Source organism: Xenopus tropicalis, chromosome 5 (assembly GCF_000004195.4).
Source record: "Xenopus tropicalis strain Nigerian chromosome 5, UCB_Xtro_10.0, whole genome shotgun sequence".
NCBI lineage: Eukaryota > Metazoa > Chordata > Amphibia > Anura > Pipidae > Xenopus > Xenopus tropicalis.
In genome coordinates, this window is record NC_030681.2 from 143520882 (window position 1) to 143544588 (window position 23707).

The 23707-nt window shown below is 43.3% G+C and overlaps 1 protein-coding gene across 1 annotated transcript in view; it reads right to left on the bottom strand.

The window, feature by feature from the left end:
- hs1bp3 (HCLS1 binding protein 3) overlaps positions 1–23707 on the bottom strand; it is a 41685-nt gene that overhangs the window by 13764 nt on the left and 4214 nt on the right. The window contains 2 exon segments of the mRNA NM_001102912.1: positions 17664–17889; positions 19905–20112. Of these exon segments, the coding sequence (NP_001096382.1) occupies positions 17664–17889; positions 19905–20112 (434 nt within the window).

Consider the following 23707-nt stretch of genomic DNA (forward strand, 5'->3'; position numbering starts at 1 on the left):
TGCCCCCCAGCATTTCAAGACACCCTATGCCCCCCAGCATTTCAAAACACACTATGCCCCCAGCATTTCAAGACACACTATGCCCCCAGCATTTTAAGACACACTATGCCCCCCAGCATTTCAAGACACCCTATGCCCCCCAGCATTTCAAAACACACTATGCCCCCAGCATTTCAAGACACACTATGCCCCCAGCATTTTAAGACACACTATGCCCCCAGCATTTCAAGACACACTATGCCCCCAGCATTTCAAGACATACTATGCCCCCTAGCATTTCAAAACACACTATGCCCCCCAGCATTTCAAGACACACTATGCCCCCAGCATTTCAAGACACACTATGCCCCCAGCATTTCAAGACACCCTATGCCCCCCCAGCATTTCAAGACACACTATGCCCCCCCAGCATTTCAAGACACACTATAGCCTCCAAGCATTTATTTCAAGAGACACTATGCCCCCCCCCCAGCATTTCAAGACACACTATGCCACATCCCAACCACACTTTGCGTCTGCTCATCTCCAGGCAGCCTCCATGCAACAGTCTCATCACGCAACACTGTGATAAAATGGCAGGAAAACAGGACTAGCTGGACAGCAAAAATCAAGACTGTCTCAGGGCCCTCTTTACCTCCTATATCTGTCAGTATTACTATATTATCTCTGTATGATTGATGTGCACACCTTTCTATTGTATAGCACTGTGAAATACATTGGCATTATATATATATTATAAATACTTGTGAATAATAATGATAGTAAGTTTGGCCCTGTGCTAGGACAAGCAGCACTGCACAAGCCTGAAAATATAGACGCAAAAATAGAGAAGTGATTAAATACAGGGGAAAAAATGAGAATGCACGTGATGTAATTAGATAAGTGATAATCTCACCATTGAAGCCGTTAGTTGCATTTCTGTCACACAAAGAGATACGAGTTCTATTTCTATTTTGCCCAACAGAAGAAAAATACGCGCTCTATTTGGGGAACGGGGACTGTCTCCATAACAGAAACAGGTTTCTACTCAACAGTTTAGAAGTCAGTTTAGTACTGCAGGTCATATGAATCCAAAAGGATTATCATTTTACTGCCAAATATGTGAGAACAGCTAAATATTGAGGAACGCAGGTTGTAAAAAAAAAAAAAAAGAATAAAAAAAATATGGCTTTGACATTATGTGGAACACAGGCTGTGATTACAGCGAGCCTCTGATATGCCCAAAAGTGCTAGGAAGTCACTGAAAAGTCACTGGATACTGAAAGAAAAGAAAAGCATTTGGCTTTCGGGGTATTAAATCTGCTCTTTATCTTGGCACTGAAATATAAACTTCCCATGAAATCTGAAATGGAAAAGCTGCGCACTATTTATAAAGTGCTAAAGGTCTATGACACCAAATTTAGCAACTTTTAATTGGACGGATGAATCTAAAGAATAGCTACAATCCACACACTGCTCTGTCTTTGCTCTAAATGTCAGATACGGGCCATCACCACCTCTAAATCTGGCCAGATCCGGCCCTCCAAGGCAGTTAATGACTTCAGCCTGCCCATGGCCTCAATAGACTTTTTTTGGTCAACAGAACGGTTTCGATGTAATCCGTCCCTCCCTTGGTCATACTGCATACTGGAGAAAGTTACAGCTTCCAGTATCCGCCATCTATCATAGAATTACTGTAATACAACATTTCCCAGTTACCACCACTGTCCATGTTTATTAGCCATCACTGCAACTGCTAAGTCTGAGATCCATGTTGGTCAGCTATAACAGGAATGCTGTTAAACAATCCTCTGGGTTGGTTAGCCATTACTGGATTACTGCTGAACTAGAAGATGGTAAGCCATACTATTGAATTAGAAGAAGGTAAGACATACTATTGAACTAGAAGATGGTAAGCCATACTATTGAACTAGAAGATGGTAAGCCATACTATTGAATTAGAAGATGGTAAACCAGACTATTGAATTAGAAGATGGTAAGCCATACTATTGAATTAGAAGATGGTAAGCCATACTATTGAACTAGAAGATGGTAAGCCATTCTATTGAACTAGAAGATGGTAAGCCATTCTATTGAACTAGAAGATGGTAAGCCATACTATTGAACTAGAAGATGGTAAGCCATTCTATTGAACTAGAAGATGGTAAGCCATTCTATTGAACTAGAAGATGGTAAGCCATACTACTGAATTAGAAGATGGTAAGCCATACTATTGAATTAGAAGATGGTAAGCCATTCTATTGAACTAGAAGATGGTAAGCCATTCTATTGAACTAGATGAATGGTAAGCCATACTATTGCTGAAATAGTGATGGGCCAACAGTATCTATTAGCTTTAAGAATACCACATGTTGGTTAGCCACCACTAGAATACTGTTGAAATAGAGATGGACATATAAAATCCTCCATGTTGCTGAGCCATCACTAAAAAAGCTGTACAACTAAAGGCAACGGAATCATTTTGCTGGTTATCTCTGGTTTGCCTGGTCCTGGACAACATATGGGCAAACAGCAACTCCCAAGCTCCCAGTATCAACCAAGCCGATTGGCCATCACTGAGCTACTGTAAATAGAAATGGGCAACAGCATCTCTTAGCTCTCACAATCCTACATGTTTGTTATGCAATGGCATGATTATTACCTTAATGCAGTGATCCCCAACCAGTGAGCAATATGTTGCTCGCCAACCCCTTGGATGTTGCTCCCAGTGGCTTTAAGACAGGTGCTTATTTTTGAATACCTGGCTTGGGGGCAAGTTTGGCTGCATATAAATCTGGTGTACTGCCAAACAGATTCTCCCATAGGCTGCCAGTCAACATAGGGGCTATAAATAGCCAACCATAGCTCTTGTTTTGCTCCGCCAGAAAATGTTCCATGCTTGTGTTGTTCCCAACACTTTTTCCATTTGAATGTGGCTAACACATATAAAATGTTGGGGATCCCTGCCTTAATGTTTTGCTGCTTTGTAGCTGGGGGAATAAATTGCATGTCCCATCATCCTACTGTAAGATGGATAAACCATAGAATTAAAAATAAAGGAAAGAAGCAGACCCCACATGATATGATGCCAATCCATATATAACTATGGCTATTGGTTGCTGACATCACATACACCCTTATTTCATTCTTTTCAATAATTTTGAGATTTAGATCATCCTGTCTACCCATATCCATCTAAGCAAAATCATTAACAATCTGCAAAGAATTCAGTACTGGCCATCAGGTGTCCATAAAGTCCCTCACCATGTGAACATATGTTATTAGCCATCCTGGAGTCAAGTACAGTCACAGCATGTATACATAATCTAATTGGATCCAGCAAGAGAGTTCATGAATGTCAAGTGGACCTTTCAAAGCAGTCTCCATTATATAAATAAGACTATTACAGGTAAACTATCCATCTATCAATACACGTTCTAAATATATAGCGTATATAAACAAGCCCAGAATATAACCATAACGGAAGTGGAATACTTAGAAGCTTGATGTCTAAACAACATATCGTCCCCATCTCTATTAAGCCAAAGCCAATGATCTTTGGAAATTCAGTAAAACTGTACATAAAAGATTGTTTTCAGTTAAATGTGTCTACATGAAATTTGTTTTAATAAAAAAGTGCCCATGAGTATTGCTTTACTGTAAATGGTGCCATGAAACAATAACAGCCTCTCGAGTAAAAAAGATGATATATAACTTCAGCACTTATTTTTTGGCAAGCCTGTAGAGCACATACCAGGTTTATGTAGTGAATAAAACAGGAGACAGGATACAGTGAAGGCTAAACGTAGCGGCAAACAGAAAGAGATGGGAATGTGCCCAGCGCAGACAGGAAGGCACAGCCGAAGAACAGAGTTCAACTTTTTATTGCTTCCATAACTGATCAATGAAAAGATCAAGTACCCCTTATGGTTCGCCATTGTTCAAGTGCTGAAAGGAATGTGCTTCATATGGCTCTTGGTTTGGGGATATACTCACAAAAAACTGATTTGTGTGTGTCAAAAGGGCTCCTCCTGTCTCTGTGTTTCCTGCAATTCACTAAAGTCAGTAGGTTATCGCAGCAAAATGTGCTGTTATTCTCTATTGTGAGCCCTAACAATTCCATAGTTATCATTATCCTTTATTTATTCAGTGCTGACACAGTGAGGCAGTACTTTATAGAGGTACTTCATCATTCACACCGGACCCTGCCCCAGTGGAGCTTACCATCTAACGTCCCTATTAGGGATGCACTGAACCCAGTTTTTGGGGTTAACCCCTATAGCATATGCTAATTAGGATTTGGAAGGGCTAAATGTTGCCTGCGAAAAAAATGTCCACTTCTGTGTTCACGTGCCGACATTTAACCCTTCTGGTTCAGCCAGGACCGTGGATTCGGCCTAATCCGAACCCTGCCAAAAAAGCCAGAATCCTGGCTGAATACCAAACCGAATGCTGGATTTAGTGCATCCCTAGTCCCAATCCTATTTATATAAACAAATTTCATTTGGTGCCAATTAACCTGCCTGCATGCTTTTGGAATAAGGGGAGTCAACACAAATACCCAGAAAAGAACCCAAACAGAGAAGGGAAGAAAACATAAAGGCCCCGGGCTGAATCAAGCTGAGGACCCCAGCAGTGCAAGGCAGAAGTGCTCCCCACTGAGCCACCATGCTGCCCCATTAGAGATAAAAAGAGCTATTACTTAAAAGTACAAAAAAAATAAATAAAAGAAAACCATTTATCAAAAAAAACAAAATGGATAGCTATTACAGGGATATAAAATGGGTTAAAGGACAAGTAAACATGGGGGAGGTTTAAATGCTAACCTCTCAACCAGAGTGGGAGTTTTTTTTGTTTTTTGTAACCATGCACCCATGTACAGTGGAGGAAATAATTATTTGACCCCTCACTGATTTTGTAAGTTTGTCCAATGACAAAGAAATGAAAAGTCTCAGAACAGTATCATTTCAATGGTAGGTTTATTTTAACAGTGGCAGATAGCACATCAAAAGGAAAATCGAAAAAATAACTTTAAATAAAAGATAGCAACTGATTTGCATTTCATTGAGTGAAATAAGTTTTTGAACCCCTACCAACCATTAAGAGTTCTGGCTCCCACAGAGTGGTTAGACACTTCGACTCAATTAGTCAACCTCATTAAGGACACCTGTCTTAACTAGTCACCTGTATAAAAGACACCTGTCCACAGAATCAATCAATCAAGCAGACTCCAAACTCTCCAACATGGGAAAGACCAAAGAGCTGTCCAAGGATGTCAGAGACAAAATTGTAGACCTGCACAAGGCTGGAATGGGCTACAAAACCATTAGCAAGAAGCTGGGAGAGAAGGTGACAACTGTTGGTGCGATTGTTGGAAAATGGAAGGAGCACAAAATGACCATCAATCGACCTCGCTCTGGGGCTCCACGCAAGATCTCACCTCGTGGGGTGTCAATGATTCTGAGAAAGGTGAAAAAGCATCCTAGAACTACACGGGAGGAGTTAGTTAATGACCTCAAATTAGCAGGGACCACAGTCACCAAGAAAACCATTGGAAACACATTACACCGCAATGGATTAAAATCCTGCAGGGCTCGCAAGGTCCCCCTGCTCAAGAAGGCACATGTGCAGGCCCATCTGAAGTTTGCCAATGAACACCTGAATGATTCTGTGAGTGACTGGGAGAAGGTGCTGTGGTCTGATGAGACCAAAATAGAGCTCTTTGGCATTAACTCAACTCGCTGTGTTTGGAGGAAGAAAAATGCTGCCTATGACCCCCAAAACACCGTCCCCACCGTCAAGCATGGGGGTGGAAACATTTTGCTTTGGGGGTGTTTTTCTGCTAAGGGCACAGGACAACTTATTCGCATTAACGGGAAAATGGAAGGAGCCATGTATCGTGAAATCCTGAACGACAACCTCCTTCCCTCTGCCAGGAAACTGAAAATGGGTCGTGGATGGGTGTTCCAGCACGACAATGACCCAAAACATACAGCAAAGGCAACAAAGGAGTGGCTCAAGAAGGAGCACATTAAGGTCATGGAGTGGCCTAGTCAGTCTTCGGACCTTAATCCAATAGAAAACCTATGGAGGGAGCTCAAGCTCAGAGTTGCACAGAGACAGAAACCTTAGGGATTTAGAGATGATCTGCAAAGAGGAGTGGGACCAACATTCCTCCTAAAATGTGCGCAAACTTGGTCATCAATTACAAGAAACGTTTGACCTCTGTGCTTGCAAACAAGGGTTTTTCCACTAAGTATTAAGTCTTTTTTTGTTAGAGGGTTCAAAAACTTATTTCACTCAATGAAATGCAAATCAGTTGCTATCTTTTATTTAAAGTTATTTTTTCGATTTTCCTTTTGATGTGCTATCTGCCACTGTTAAAATAAACCTACCATTGAAATGATACTGTTCTGAGACTTTTCATTTCTTTGTCATTGGACAAACTTACAAAATCAGTGAGGGGTCAAATAATTATTTCCTCCACTGTATACCTTTCTACATTTTAGAATTGAAAAGCGGGACGGCTGTTCTGCATGGAAAGCCACTCCCATGTTGTAGTCACGCCCCCTTAGTTTGCATGCCTGCCCTCAAAAACACGCCCCTTTTTTACGTCATGTTTGTAGACGTTTACAGGTACAGCCTTACAAATTCTCGCGTTTGCCACAGGTCTGAGGTCTGTGAATGTGAATTATCAGCCTGCTGTAGACTTGCTGATAATGCGGGACATTTAATAGGTGATCTGGGACTGCGGGCAGAAGCAAAGGGAACTCCAAACGCATCGGACACAGGAGGTTCACTAAAACTTGATCTTTATTATTCCATTAAAATCAGTACGCCTGGCGCGTTTCGTGCGTTTGCGCAGCCAGCTGATATTCGGGACTGTCCCACACAAAGCGGGACACTTGGGAGGTATGCCCATGGACATAATACGCAGCATAAAACAGACTACTGGAAACCTATCACGGCTACTGGCGTATATTACTGAATATCAGGGAACTCAATCCATATCTTCTAGTGAATTTCAAAAGACAAACAACACACCAGCACATTCTATGGTTCCACAGTTCCAGAGGAACTTGGATAGACTAGATACTAGTAACAATAGTTCACCTGTATAAGGAAAGACATAATATAAATCATAAAATATCTAAGTACATTATCTTCATTCATACATCTTTACCAAACATTGTCCCAAATTACAAGTTATGAGTTATTTTGGAACAGGTATTTTTAATCACAAAAGACACCAGAAGTCACCTCATTGTTCTTGCCCTTCACCTCCTCTGATGAAGCACGAAATGGTGCAAAACGCGTTAGGAAAGTGGGTACCATGAGGCACTGGGATGCACCTATCCATTGTTTGGCATAGTATGTTTGCTTTTTTTGAATTGTTTGTTTAATTTTTAGCCAATAAATGGTTGTTTATTTCACTGAAAACTTTTGTTGATTGATTATATATTTATTCAGGACCTATTAGTGGGGCAACACTCACAGATTCTCTTTCTTATTCTATCAGTAATATTATTTGCACCTTTACAAAGACATACTGCCTCTGGTCTTGGAACCCTAGGTGACTTTACCCATGTTCATAATTTACAGTGTAATACAGGCATCCCCAACCTTTATTACTCCTGAGCCACAATCAAATGTAAAAAGACTTGGAGAGCAACACAAGCACCATAAAAGTTCATGGAGGAGCCAAATAAGGTCTGTGATTGGCTATTAGGCAGCCTCTATGCACACTATCAGCTTACAGGGGCTTTATTTGGTAAGAAATCTTGTTTTTATGCAACCAAAACTTGCCCCCAAGTCAGGAATTCAAAAATAACCTGGTTTGGGGGCACTGAGAGCAACACCCAAGGGGTTGGTGAGCAACATGTTGCCCCTGAGCCACTGGTTGGGGATCACTGATGTAATACAAAACGACAAGATCTGGCCAGAGTAATTAAACGGGGGTAACCCTAATATCTACAAGATATTTATGCAGTGCAAAACCTGAAAATGTTAGAACTACAAGGCAACAACAAGCAAGTCCTTGCCATATTTTATCACTTTTTCCCTTGTTTTTCCTATAAAAAGCTGTTGGCAGAGAAGCCAAACTGTAATTCTTAGTGGAAAAAAGGGTTTCATTTTACAGTAATTGCTGTAATTGACGAGACAACAGTAAATGTTCTGATGGCAACAAACAAAAACGGCCGGCCAACTTAGGCATAATTCAGGCCAGTCAAATGCTTGGAGTGTGCTGTTCTTCTGTGGCAATGAAGAGTTCCTTGCAAACATGTAGGCGGTAGGAGCCCGCACAGTGCATTAGAAAAGTACAGACAGGCCTGGACTGGCAATCTGTGGGTTCTGGCAAATGCCAGAGGGGCTGCTGTAAGGTGCCATAGACACTCACTATTTAGCGGGCTGGGGGGGGGTCAATTGTTTTTTGTTGAGATTATTTTGAATCCCAGTCCAGGCCTGGATATAAATTATTTTGAACGAAGTACCAATTTGAAACTTGTGCCAATATGAAATTCTATAAAAATATCACACCCTTTCATGTTTAAAACCAATTGGGCCCCTCTATAAAGCACGGGGCACTGAGAGTCCTTAGAGCAGGGGTGTCAAATTCAATTGCACAGGGGGCCAAAATTCAAAACACACTTTAGGTCGCGGGCCGAACAGGATAAACATTTATTGAACTCACTAAAATTCAGTTGTCTTTGCTCTTATATCATTTTATCAGAGCTGGACACCTGGCAACTTTTTTTAGTAACAAGTTTGTTTATGTACCTGAGCCAGCAGCTATATTATTGCCCCATGTACCTGTGCCAGCAGCCATATTATTGCCCCATGTACCTGTGCCAGCAGCCATATTATTGCCCCATGTACCTGTGCCAGCAGCCATATTATTTCCCCATGTACCTGTGCCAGCAGCCATATTATTGCCCCATGTACCTGTGCCAGCAGCCATTTTATTTCCCCATGTACCTGTGCCAGCAGCCATATTATTGGCCCATGTACCTGTGCCAGCAGCCATATTATTGCCCCATGTACCTGTGCCAGCAGCCATATTATTGCCCCATGTACCTGTGCCAGCAGCCATATAATTGCCCCATGTACCTGTGCCAGCAGCCATATTATTACCCCATGTACCTGTGCCAGCAGCCATATTATTGCCCCATGTACTTGGGCCAGCAGCCATATTGCCCCATGTACCTGTGCCAGCAGCCATATTGCCCCGTGTACCTGTGCCAGCAGCCATATTGCCCTGTGTACCTGTGCAAGCAGCCATCATATTGCCCCCCATCTGTCCCTGTGGCAGCAGCAGCCAACACTATATATTACCCAATTTGGCCCCAGTTTGTACCTATGCCAGCAGGCAGCAGCAGCCAAAAAATCATAAATTGGCCCCAAATCATCTCTACCTGTGCCAGCAGCAAGCGCCAGAACTCCCCGGTTTCTCCTGCTTATATTTTCTCTCCACATTTTGTGACGCGCCAGCTCTCTCTGTCTCTGCCGTTTGAATGACGGCGTATACGCACGCCAACACCTACTGTGCATGTGTCACAGCGCCAGTGCGATTAGAAGAGAGCTGCATTATGGGATATGTAGTTTATTGTGTGGCGCTTCATATCACCGGGCCATTAAAAACAATAATAATAAAATGATCTTGCGGGCCGGATATTATTACATGCCGGGCCAGATGTGGCCCGTGGGCCGCGAGTTTGACACATATGCCTTAGAGCGCCATACACAAAGCACTTTGTACAATGCTGATGGGTGCATGGGAGCACTATACGTAGCGCCTATCATAAAGCTCTGGTCGATGGCATGCAAAATGAGTGCAAACTTGGGGCATGCCAGGGGACATGATTGTGCCATCTATGCTCCCCTCCTGTATGCACAGAGAGAGAGAGAGAGACACGCAACATTTTGCACTCCTAGCATGGGCGCCAGGTCCAACTCTGGGCAAGCAAGGTGCATCTTAGGCAAAAAACACAGCACTTTGCCCCTGATGTTACGCTTTGAGCCCACATGTGTTAATGCAATAGTGAAACATATTTCAACACAGTTTGTAATTACTATGAGCCGAATGGGGCATCTAATTAAGTTTGTGAAGTGGAGCCGCCCATCGGTCACACCTTACCATCCCAACTTTCCACTGTGTTTTCATTCATCATTACAGGAGCTGGGAATAACATGGGAACGTCTAACCCAAGTTGTATTTACATACACAAACACAACACCCCGAGTTTGTTTTCTTATGTTACATAATCACAAACAGCAATATCAACTTTTAATATCCCGCAGAGGACAACCCATACAACCCTCTATTATTTATGCAATAAGCCTGACATTAAATATTATATCATGATGAGAACAACTCATGGATTATCTCATAACAACAGAAGTAGAAGTTAATTAGTAGATACATTTTTCTCATCAAATTGAATGTTGCCCATTCTCTCAACTTGCCCCTATTCTTTCTCCTTTACATTATTTTTTATTAATTATATTATCATGAGAAACATTTACCTTTTATTCTTACAACATTTCATACATAAAATTATATTCGCCAGGGTAACAGTGGCTGCACTGAACGTTGCTCTGACTTCTGGATATTTTATCTGTCACAGTTTAATATAAAGAGTGGAAGAGAACAGGTATGCCGAGGCAAGATGGTTACAGTAGGGCAGGAAGCCAACACTAGATGTTCATCATTATAACCGGACACATATTTTCCAGCCATAATTATAGGTTTGAGCCTGCTCGAGGGCAATTCACAGTGCACTTTCATGAGTGTCACCTCTAGTAGAACACATTCCCTATTTTGATTAAGAAGTCTCATCCACAGTCTTTAAGGTGGCAATAGAAGGGCAGATTTAAGATGCCGATATAGCCCCTTTGGAATGATTTGGCAGATTATTTGGCAGCCAGCATGTCGGAAAATGGACTAAATGGCGATAGGGCAGGTTTGATTTTCCCGTTGGATTGAGGACTGCATGCCCTTATACCCATCATTGTGGAACAAGGCCCAAACGATCAGACCAGCCCAAAAGTGCCCACCTTAGGTGGCACATCTGGGAAAGATAAGCTCATATGGCAAACTCACCAAACAAACGGATCTTATCACAAATTAAATTCTAAATGAATCTCTTATCGGCAAGGTATAATGTTGTGTATAACAGCAGACGTGTGAGGGATAAATTCATACAGAATGGACATATTATATAGTAAATAAAAAAGTATGTTTAATGGATGCCGACCAATATATAATGCCTGACGGGTACATGTAGGGGGCAGCAGTGACACAGCACAGTGGCAAGTGATATCAAGCAGTGGGGAGTAGGATGATCGGGGGTGGTACCTAGCAAGTTGAGGGAGCAGGGAACCTGAGTGGTTCAGGGGATAACGGAGGACAGGGAATTACAAATGTATCACTAAATGCATTTCTGGGAAATATTTAACACCAGCCCTGACTTTAGCCACTTGTTTTCTTAAAATTCTTGACCCAAACTGCGGTATGAAATAAAAAGTGCAAAGTGAGCCCAGGTCTTGTTACAACCAAATCTTTACTTTGCACACAATTATCGCGCTGGGTTTGACCAAAATGACCAAGGGCAACTTGCCACTCATAACCAGGGGCAACGACAGGCTGAAGGCGAGCTAGGTGCACAAATCTAAGCGGTGAAATGTGGAGGACACAATAACATTGGAATTCTAGGAAAAAATTGTAGCACTGCAGAAACAAAACTTGGTGAATAATGTTGATTTTTTTGTGCCTTGCAGTTAGTAAGTATCGTGGTCTGTAATTTAGGCCCAGTTTCTAACCAAAATACTTTTCTTTTTTAATGTTTTCAGGATCTTGACAGCAGCAATCATGCTGAAATGGAAGTGAAGTCCCCAGGGCAAACACGTGTTTAACAACTCCTTTATGCTGAAAAGTGATCTCTCCTTAGGGGAAAGTGGCACACATCAAAAGGAGAACAGTTTGGGAGGGTTACAATACTCCGCAGTATCCTTTCTGCGACTCTCACACAGGCAAACCTAACATAAATAGGCTTAGAAATATTATTTGGAATCTTTATTCCCCCCACTCCCCCTGAAAAGCGCAGGCCGTGACTGGTGTAATGCACCGCGGTTACTACTGTACGCCCCTGGACACGGCGAGCCCAGCAACACTGCTGCCTTTTCTGCGCACACAAAGGAAGGTCTGAATGTGATGTAGGAGGCTCGGCAAAGCTTCCAGTATTTTACAAGGACAGCTTTATGAGCCCAAAAGCAACACAAGTTTGCACTTGGCCAGAATGAAGATCTCAGTGTTTACGCAGAGTTCACTGTGCGCACGAAAGCACATGCACCACCATGTGTCCTCCCTGCATGAACAGCGCCAAGAAAAACACACTCCCCGGCCCGAGTTTGTTAGTACAACGCTAAATGAAAGTGTGGCTGCCACCGAATGTTCCATGTGTAAAATGTCAGCAACTGCGGCTTAAGTATTGGTTTCTTTAGAGAACTCTGTGGGCCGCTCGGTGGCTAATCCTGGTGAGAATACAGAGCATTGACAGACAGGGATCTGCATTGGCACAACTTCTCTCCAGCTGCCCAAATACTGATTGGCACAATAATACTACATACATGGGCCGACCTGTACAATATCTGACTGCCTATAAATACCAAACATAATATGCTCACCTGGCCCCAGTGCTTAAGAAGGATATTAATGAGCTGGAGAGAGTGCAGAGACTGCAACTAAACTGGTAAAGGGGATGGAAGGGTTAAACTATGAGGTGAGACTGTCAGGGTTGGGGTTGTTTTCTCTGGAAAAGAGGCGCTTGCGAGGGGACATGATTACTCTGTACAAGTACATTGGAGGGGATTATAGGCAGATAGGGGGGGTTCTTTTTTCCCATACAAACTATCAATGCACCAGAGGCCCCCCCTTTAGATTAGAGGAATGGAGCTTCCATTTGAAGCAGCGTAGGGGTTTTTTCCCGGTGAGGGCAGTGAGGTTGGGGAATGCCCTGCCGGGGGATGTTGGGTAGGGGGTTCCTCACGGTGAGGGCAGTGAGGTTGGGGAATACCCTGCCGGGGGATGTTGGGTAGGGGGTTCCTCACGGTGAGGGCAGTGAGGTTGGGGGATGCCCTGCCGGGGGATGTTGGGTAGGGGGTTCCTCACGGTGAGGGCAGTGAGGTTGGGGAATGCCCTGCCGGGGGATGTTGGGTAGGGGGTTCCTCACGGTGAGGCCAGTGAGGTTGGGGAATGCCCTGCCGGGGGATGTTGGGTAGGGGGTTCCTCACGGTGAGGGCAGTGAGGTTGGGGAATGCCCTGCCGGGGGATGTTGGGTAGGGGGTTCCTCACGGTGAGGGCAGTGAGGTTGGGGAATGCCCTGCCGGGGGATGTTGGGTAGGGGGTTCCTCACGGTGAGGGCAGTGAGGTTGGGGAATGCCCTGCCGGGGGATGTTGGGTAGGGGGTTCCTCACGGTGAGGGCAGTGAGGTTGGGGAATGCCCTGCCGGGGGATGTTGGGTAGGGGGTTCCTCATGGTGAGGGCAGTGAGGTTGGGGAATGCCCTTCCTAGAGATGGGGTAATGGCAGATTCTGTTAATGCCTATAAGAGGGGCCTGGATGAGTTCTTGAACAAGCATAGTATCCAAGGCTATTGTGATACTAATATCTACAGTTAGTATTAGTGTTTGTATATATAGTTTATGTATGTGAGTGTATAGATTGGTAAGTATAGGTTGTGTGTGCTGGGTTTACTTGGAAGGGACTCTTTTTTCAACCCTATGTAACTATGTAACCTTTCTATTGTTCCGTTTGGAAAAGCACAACTGCGGCTTCTAGGCACCTCCTCCTCTGGGCAAAACCGTGCATTAATATAGAACCCAAATGATCGGATATAGGGCCAAACGATCGGATTATTTTTTTTAAAGCAACTTGCTACCCGATATCGCCCACCCGTAGGTGGGGATATCGGGTAAAGATCTTATAGTGTATAGGGACCTTAAGGTATTTCAGCAGCTATCTGGTTGAATAAGAGATTGGAATATGAACAGGCAAGAGACTGAATAGGATGATGAGTAATAAACAGTAGCAACAACAATAAAATTGTAGCCTCACAGAGCAACAGTTTTTAGACTGCCAGGGTCAGTGACCCCCATTTTAAAGATGAAGAGTCAGAAGAGAAAAGTAAATGATTTAAAAACTATAAAAAAATAAATAATGAAGACCACTTGCAAAGTTGCTAGGATAGGCCATTCTATAGCATACTACAAGTTAAAGGTGAACCTCCCCTTTCAGATGTGACGGGTGCTTGTTACAGTGAGAGCTGTGCAGTTGTACAATCCTCTCCCTGTAGCGGCTGTACTGGCAGATACATTACATACCTACAAGAAAGGGTCGGGTGCCTTTTTCACAAGGAAATAAGTATTTTTATAAGGAAAGGGTTAAATTGGACAGTCCCCATTTCTTAACCCCAGTTAACTATGTGACTATGTACCATGGCGTACAACTGCTTTACTCCAGGAATATTTAATATTACAGGTATTGGACCCCTTATCCGGAAGCCCATTATCCAGAAAGTTCTGAATTAAGGAAAGCCCATCTCCCATAGACTCCATTTTAATCAAATAATTCACATTTTTAAAAATGGTTTCCTTTTTCTCTGTAATAATAAAACACAATGCTTTTGGGTTTAATTACTGTTTAAATAACTTCTTTATTAGACTTAATAAATTATGGAAAGATCCCTTATCTGGAAAACCCCAAGTCTCGAGCATTCTGTGTATTTAAATCCACGAACGGTCGGCACAGCGCCCCTTCTTTGGCAATGCTTTCAGGCTAATACTCCTTTTATAGCCCCCCCTGCTATACGCACAGCTCCCCTTCCCACCTGACTGTACAAGGATGCTGAGTGTAAAGGCAAAGCAAGACGCTGAGAGGGAAAGGGCCTGCTGCTAGCCCACTACTGAATATGGTCACGGCCGGCCTGCTGGCGGGGTCCGATTGGACATTAGGTAAGATTTCAGCGTTCATGTTTCCATATCCTGCCGGGGAATATTTATGTAACTTAATGAGAGAAACAGCCGTGTTCCTGCGGCTTCCTCTCCGTCTCTGTGGAACAGCTGAATAAATATTATTTCTCCTTCTCTCTCCAGGGTCGCGCTCGTTTCATAGGTTTCAGGATCCTCTTATCTCAGAGGCACGCGGCGAGAACGACGGTAGCTAATAATACATACTTATAGAGGGAAAGGAGCTGAGCATATCCTGCAAACCCAGAGAAATGGATATGTCTGCTGCTCTCCAATACACACGAGTAGCAGTATGGCAGCTCCAGAGTAATCCAATGGAAATACGAAATACATGGAGTATTATGTCTCGCACATACCCCCATATGTAAGAATAGATGCTAGGTTTGCCCAGGAGTAGTAACCCCTACCAACCAATAAGGCGACCAGTAAACTCTACCTTCTGATTGGTTGCTATGGGTTACTGCTCCTGGGCAAACTTAGTGCCTTTAAATACATGGAAGGTGTAATCTTGTCCTGCAGAAACTCAGTGTAGCCCCCCGCCCTCCCGCCACAAAAAAATATTTCTGGGTCCCACTGGGTCATCACCCACATCCCCCCCGGCTATGGGGTCTGCTTCTCGGTAGTTTCACCAGTGGTGCCCAGTGCCACTCTGGGCATTCACTAGGGGAGTGTGGCACTACCCAGAGGATATTATTATACCCTGCAGGATATAATAAAAAATATCACAGAATTATTAAAGGGTACAGTACCTTTCATAGACAGCTTGCTCCATGCAAATGATGCTGGACTACAACTCCCAGCATTCTATAGCATATTATCATGGGTTAGGTTCCCTTCAGTGGGTCATAAAACATTCAGTTATGGCAGGGATCCCCCAACCTTTTTATCTGTGAGCTACACTTAGATGTAAAAGGTGTTGGTGGGTAACACAAGCATAAAAAAAGTTCTTTGGGGATATCAAATAATGACTGTGATTGGCAAATAAGGGCTGTGATTGGCTATTTGGTAGCCCCATGTGGACTACTAGCCTGTAGGAGCCTCTGACTTAAGTGAAACTGTGTCTCTGGGAGCAACATCAAAGGGGGTGGTGGGCAACATGGTGCTTATGAGCCACTGGTTGGGGATCACTGAATTATGGCAAACAAGCCAGAAGAAATGTGCTCTAAATGTGATTATTCGTTCCTAAAGTGATGTTAAAGCTCCCCCTAGTGGCAGTCTTGCAAACCACCCAAGGCTGATAATATATATGTTGCTGTAGCATAAATACATATCCAATGACCGTCAGACGGAAAAAGCAGAAAAGGGCATACTGTAAGTTTTTGTGTTAATATACATGACATTCAATGGCCTGGCCCTCCGAGTGTAGTTCACAGTGCCCTAAAGGAATATCGCCATCACAAAAACAACATTGCTTTATACAACGATACTCAAGTCTTTTCAGATATAGGTTACAAATCTAGAGAAGAGCATTCCCCTGCAATGGGGATGGAAAGATGGGCCCTAAAATCTAATTTAAAAAATCTGATAAAAGAACTATGCAAACCAAGGATGGCAACCTATAATAAAATCATTCCCATCAGTGTAAGCTCTTTTGGGCAGGGCCCTCTTCCCCTCTTGTATCGGTAACTGATTGCTTTATATGTTACTCTGTATGTCTCCTTGTAGATTGTAAGCTCTTTTGGGCAGGGCTCTCTTCCCCTCTTGTATCGGTTATTGGTTGCTTTATATGTTACTCTGTATGTCTCCTTGTAGATTGTAAGCTCTTTTGGGCAGGGCTCTCTTCCCCTCTTGTATCGGTTATTGATTGCTTTATATGTTACTCTGTATGTCTCCTTGTAGAGTGTAAGCTCTTTTGGGCAGGGCCCTCTGCACCTCTTGTATCGGTTATTGGTTGCTTTATATGTTACTCTGTATGTCTCCTTGTAGATTGTAAGCTCTTTTGGGCAGGGCCCTCTTCCCCTCTTGTATCGGTAACTGATTGCTTTATATGTTACTCTGTATGTCTCCTTGTAGAGTGTAAGCTCTTTTGGGCAGGGCCCTCTTCCCCTCTTGTATCGGTTACTGATTGCTTTATATGTTACTCTGTATGTCTCCTTGTAGATTGTAAGCTCTTTTGGGCAGGGCCCTCTTCCCCTCTTGTATCGGTAACTGATTGCTTTATATGTTACTCTGTATGTCTCCTTGTAGAGTGTAAGCTCTTTTGGGCAGGGCCCTCTGCACCTCTTGTATCGGTTATTGATTGCTTTATATGTTACTCTGTATGTCTCCTTGTAGAGTGTAAGCTCTTTTGGGCAGGGCCCTCTTCCCCTCTTGTATCGGTTACTGATTGCTTTATATGTTACTCTGTATGTCCAATGTATGTAACCCACTTATTGTACAGCGCTGCGGGATATGTTGGCGCTTTATAAATAAATGTTAATGTAAATGTTAATGTAATGTATCGGCACGCTGCTGGGCTACAACTCACAGCAATTACACTGATGGGAATGATTTTATCATAGGTTGCCATCCCTGGTCCCTTCTTGGCCACAGATAGGGCCAGTTCCCTTGGCTTGGGTGAATTACACAGTAGAACCTACGCTATGGGCTTTCTCACGCCACCTCACCCCAATAATGCCAACATTCCCACAAAAACAATACACAAAGGCACAGAACACTCACTTCAAGATACCAAGAGGATCAAAATCTACTTCTTCCTCCTCCTCCTCCTCTTCTTCTTCTTCATCTTCTTCCTTCCTCGGTGCGGTTTGTTTGCTTTGACTTCTGGCCGGGAGGTGCAAAATGGCTTCTTCTGACGGATCTTCTTGCTTAAAGAAATCTCCCTCTTCAGACTGATTTATGTGGCATTTCTCCCATTTCATGTCCACAAAATCAGTGGCATTCGATCCTGTTAATCAGTGAATTTATATTTTTATTATTAAGGCAACTGTTCCCCTACCGAGAATTCCCGGTTACAGTAAAGCTCGCCAGCATGCAATAAATTAGCTCACTGTTCTTCATGGGGGGGACACTACCCACTGATATATCCAAATCACCTACTATATGATGATGTCCATAAAAAGCTAAATAACTGAAAATACCCTCCACTGTGCGTTCAGTAACTCCCCCCATTGCGTCTTCAGTAAATCCCCCCCATTGTGCGTTCAGTAACTCCCCCCATTGTGTGTTCATTAACTTCCCCCACTGCGCCTTCAGTAACTCCCCCCATTGTGCGTTCAGTAACTCCCCCCCATTGTGCATTCAGTAACTCCCCCCCTTGTGTGTTCAGTAACTCCCCCCACTGCGCCTTCAGTAACTCCCCCCATTGAGCGTTCAGTAACTACCCCCATTGTGTGTTCAGTAACTCCCCACATTGTGCGTTCAGTAACTACCCCCATTGTGCGTTCATTAACTACCCCCATTGTGTGTTCAGTAACTACCCCATTGTGCGTTCATTAACTACGCCCATTGTGTGTTCAGTAACTCCCCCCATTGTGTGTTCAGTAACTCCCCACATTGTGGGTTCATTAACTACCCCCATTGTGTGTTCAGTAACTACCCCATTGTGCGTTCATTAACTACCCCCATTGTGTGTTCAGTAACTACCCCCATTGTGTGTTCAGTAACTCCCCACATTGTGGGTTCATTAACTACCCCCATTGTGCGTTCATTAACTACCCCCATTGTGTGTTCAGTAACTACCCCCATTGTGAGTTCAGTAACTACCCCCATTGTGAGTTCAGTAACTACCCCCATTGTGTGTTCAGTAACTACCCCCATTGTGCGTTCAGTAACCACCCCCATTGTGCGTTCAGTAACTCCCCCCATTGTGCGTTCAGTAACTACCCCCATTGTGCGTTCAGTAACTCCCCCCATTGTGCGTTAAGTAACTACCCCCATTGTGTGTTCAGTAACTCCCCCCATTGTGCGTTCAGTAACTACCCCCATTGTGCATTCAGTAACTACCCCCATTGTGCGTTAAGTAACTACCCCCATTGTGTGTTCAGTAACTCCCCACATTGTGGGTTCAGTAACTACCCCCATTGTGCGTTAAGTAACTACCCCCATTGTGTGTTCAGTAACTCCCCACATTGTGGGTTCAGTAACTACCCCCATTGTGCGTTCATTAACTACCCCCATTGTGTGTTCAGTAACGACCCCCATTGTGAGTTCAGTAACTCCCCCCATTGTGAGTTCAGTAACTCCCCCCATTGTGCGTTCAGTAACTCCCCCCATTGTGCGTTCAGTAACCACCCCCATTGTGCGTTCAGTAACTCCCCCCATTGTGTGTTCAGTAACTACCCCCATTGTGCGTTCAGTAACTCCCCCCATTGTGGGTTAAGTAACTACCCCCATTGTGTGTTCAGTAACTCCCCCCATTGTGCGTTCAGTAACCACCCCCATTGTGCGTTCAGTAACTCCCCCCATTGTGTGTTCAGTAACTCCCCCCATTGTGCGTTCAGTAACTACCCCCTTGTGCGTTAAGTAACTACCCCCATTGTGTGTTCAGTAACTCCCCACATTGTGCGTTCAGTAACCACCCCCATTGTGCGTTCAGTAACTCCCCCCATTGTGTGTTCAGTAACTCCCCCCATTGTGCGTTCAGTAACTCCCCCCATTGTGTGTTCAGTAACTCCCCCCATTGTGCGTTAAGTAACTACCCCCATTGTGTGTTTAGTAACTCCCCACATTGTGCGTTCAGTAACCACCCCCATTGTGCGTTCAGTAACTCCCCCCATTGTGTGTTCAGTAACTCCCCCCATTGTGCGTTCAGTAACTACCCCCATTGTGCGTTAAGTAACTACCCCCATTGTGTGTTCAGTAACTCCCCCCATTGCACATTCAGTAACTCCCCCCATTGTGTGTTTAGTAACTCCCCCCATTGTGTGTTCCATTTGTGTGGCCCAGTAGCCATGCAGTTACCTAGGAAGTCGAGCAGTTCAGGACAAGCGGCCAGCTGTCTGTCCTTAGCAATAGCTTTCACAATGTCGTTGAAGGCCGCTCTCCGTTCCCGAATGTCAGCTTCACCCACAAACAACACTTTTCTGGGGAAAGGCGGCAGCGACGTGTGGGGGTAACTGGCGCAGAGTTTATAGTAGAACTCTTCAATCTCGCTGTATTTTCTGGAGACCTTGAAGAAATGCAAACATTTAGATGCCATGTGAGGAGCCTACAAGTACCAAAGCAGCCACGGTGGGACATAAACCATGAGGATTGGCCTACAATGTCACATAAGGTCCCTCCTTTGCTACAATAGTCAAAGTAATAGGATAATAATTAGATTTCACAGGGGTAGGTGCTGCTTGTGTCTGTAGCAAGATGATAGAATTGCCCAAAACAGGGTATCAAACACACAATGGCTGCAGTCACATACCCCTCTGCTGTGGGAGCTCCCCCCCATTGGACTTAACACTGTGCCTGTACTAAGCCTATTCAGCTGGCTCCACCTAGTGGCAGAATGAGGAACTGAATTATTATTATGTTTTAGGTTCTCACCATATAAACAAACCTGTATCTCTAAACAGTATCAATTGCACTTCAACGCGAATCAGACACAACTGTGCCTTAAATGTGTGGGAATGCGCCATTCCGGAACTCCAAATGTGATTCTTAAGGTGCAAGTACACTGGCCAGTGACTTGAAACATAAAATAATTCAGACCACAGCTCAGTATGTGATGCTGAATAACCTTAATGATTTGCACTCATTATCAGTGTGCTTCTGGCCCACAGAGCTTTCAGTCTAGGGTTGATGGCAGGTAAGTAAGCCAATAAGGAAGAGAAGTAAGGCTGGGCTGAAAGCAGTTTCCTGGAAATAAAAACTCACACACAAAAAAGCAATGGTCTCCCCGAAAGTGAAGAACATTTTAGCGAAGCTTATGTCTGAGCGCCTCCTGCTGGACACTCATAATAAACTAACAATCAATTCACTTGCGCCTCTCTCTGTATATAGTATACACACAGCACTCAACATTTATGCACTACAGTAATTCAGGTATGGGATCTGTTACCTGGAAACCCAATAGCCAGAAAGCTCCGAATTACAGGAATGCCATCTCCCATAGGCTCCATCTTAATCAAATAATTCACAACTGATTTGACCTTTTTTTTTTGTAATAATAAAACAGTACCTGTACTTGATCCCAACTAAGATATAATTACCCCTTATTGGGGGCAGAACAATCCTATTGGGTTTATTTCATGGTTAAATGATTCCCTTTTCTCTGTAATAATAAAACAGTACCTGTACTTGATCCCAACTAAGATATAATTACCCCTTATTGGGGCAGAACAGCCCTATTGGGTTTATTTAATGGTTAAATGATTCCCTTTTCCCTGTAATAATAAAACAGTACCTGTACTTGATCCCAACTAAGATATAATTACCCCTTATTGGGGCAGAACAGCCCTATTGGGTTTATTTAATGGTTAAATGATTCCCTTTTCCCTGTAATAATAAAACAGTACCTGTACTTGATCCAAACTAAGATATAATTACCCCTTATTGGGGCAGAACAGCCCTATTGGGTTTATTTAATGGTTAAATGATTCCCTTTTCTCTGTAATAATAAAACAGTACCTGTACTTGATCCCAACTAAGATATAATTACCCCTTATTGGGGGCAGAAAAGCCCTATTGGGTTTATTTAATGGTTAAATGATTCCCTTTTCTCTGTAATAATAAAACAGTACCTGTACTTGATCCCAACTAAGATATAATTACCCCTTATTGGGGGCAGAAAAGCCCTATTGGGTTTATTTAATGGTTAAATGATTCCCTTTTCTCTGTAATAATAAAACAGTACCTGTACTTGATCCCAACTAAGATATAATTACCCCTTATTGGGGGCAGAACAGCCCTATTGGGTTTATTTAATGGTTAAATGATTCCCTTTTCTCTGTAATAATAAAACAGTACCTGTACTTGATCCAAACTAAGATATAATTACCCCTTATTGGGGGCAGAACAGCCCTATTGGGTTTATTTCATGGTTAAATGATTCCCTTTTCTCTGTAATAATAAAACAGTACCTGTACTTGATCCCAACTAAGATATAATTACCCCTTATTGGGGGCAGAACAGCCCTATTGGGTTTATTTAATGGTTAAATGATTCCCTTTTCTCTGTAATAATAAAACAGTACCTGTACTTGATCCCAACTAAGATATAATTACCCCTTATTGGGGGCAGAACAGCCCTATTGGGTTTATTTCATGGTTAAATGATTCCCTTTTTTCTGTAATAATAAAACAGCATCTGTACTCTGTCTCATCGATCCTGTTTGCTTAAATAGAACCCTAAGGAAAATGTTGTTCCTGTATTTTGGATGCCTGTACTATCAGTAACCCACTATGACGCCCCCCCGGATACCTCACTACAACTGCTGTTAAAACGCTGAGACATTTAGATGCAATTGCCAGGTCTTTCAGTTTCATAACAAAGTTTAGGCCAAAACTGTATGAAATGGCCCCAAGTGAGCGTTTCTTTAGGCGGCTGCCCTGGCTCCTCTCGCCGTATCTCATTTTCTCTGGGAATTCTGCCTCTGACTTTGAAGTGAATATCAGAGCGGGACGCGTGCCAGACAGACATTGAGCCCCTCGCCATGCATTAGGCATCACTTCACAAGTTTGGGGACGTGGAGATGGAAAAGTCTGGAACTAATTTGTTGTTATCCTAGCCGCTAAGGAAATAATGATAAAGTGCCTGTAATTCTAATATTCGCCTAATTCAAATAGTGTCAGTATGTCCAGACACGCCTTTTTTGGGGGAGGAGCATTGTCATTCAGAATGAATAAAATAAGCCGCTAGGGCCTGGAAGGTATTATTTGGGCAACATCAGCACCAATACATAATCTACAATGCCTGCCGTGTTTCAGCGTGCCGCTGCCCAAATCATAATAATCTATCCCTACGCCGCCAAGATGCATTATGATTGTGAGGGGGCAGAACCAGGCATGCAGGCTATCGGCTATCGTTGCACTACTGCGACCATTAGTGGGATGCTGAGAGTTGTAGTACTACGGGAACCGGCTGGCAGCACGTTAGATATCCCACCTTGTATAACGTATCTAACAGCTGTGACCCCACGATTTGTAAAAAAAAGGTTTGCCCAGAAGCAGTAACCCACAGCAACCAATAAGATGTTTGCTTTAAAACAGGTGACCAGTAAATGCTACCTACTGATTGGTTGCTATGGGTTACTGCTCCTAGGCAAACTTATTGCCTTTTATTACATAACCCCTTGCGTATCTTTCATATCTTTTTTATGTTCTTTTCACAAGTTGTTAAATCAAAGGACCAGTTACACCAAACAATGTGTTTTAAGGTAATACAAGGTACTGCTGCCCTGCACTAGTAAAACTGGCATGTTTGCTTCAGAAACACTGATATAGTGAAGACAGATTAACAGGCTGCTTCATAGCCATCAAGTCAGCTTAAATAGGGCTTAATGGCACAGGTTACATAGAAGATAACAGATAAGCTCTATAGGACACCATTATATTCTACAGAGCTGATCTGGTATCTGATCCTTTTTCAGACTGAATTAATGCTCTTATGGCTACGCAGCAGATTGTTTATAAAAACTATATAAGTGTTTCTGAAGTAAACACATAACTTTTACCAGTGCAGGGCAGCAGTACATTCTGTTTTAATCACCATAAAAGACTTTATGGTGGTGTTACTGTTCCTTTAATGGGGCTGGTAGGGCAGCAGTAGTAGGGGTC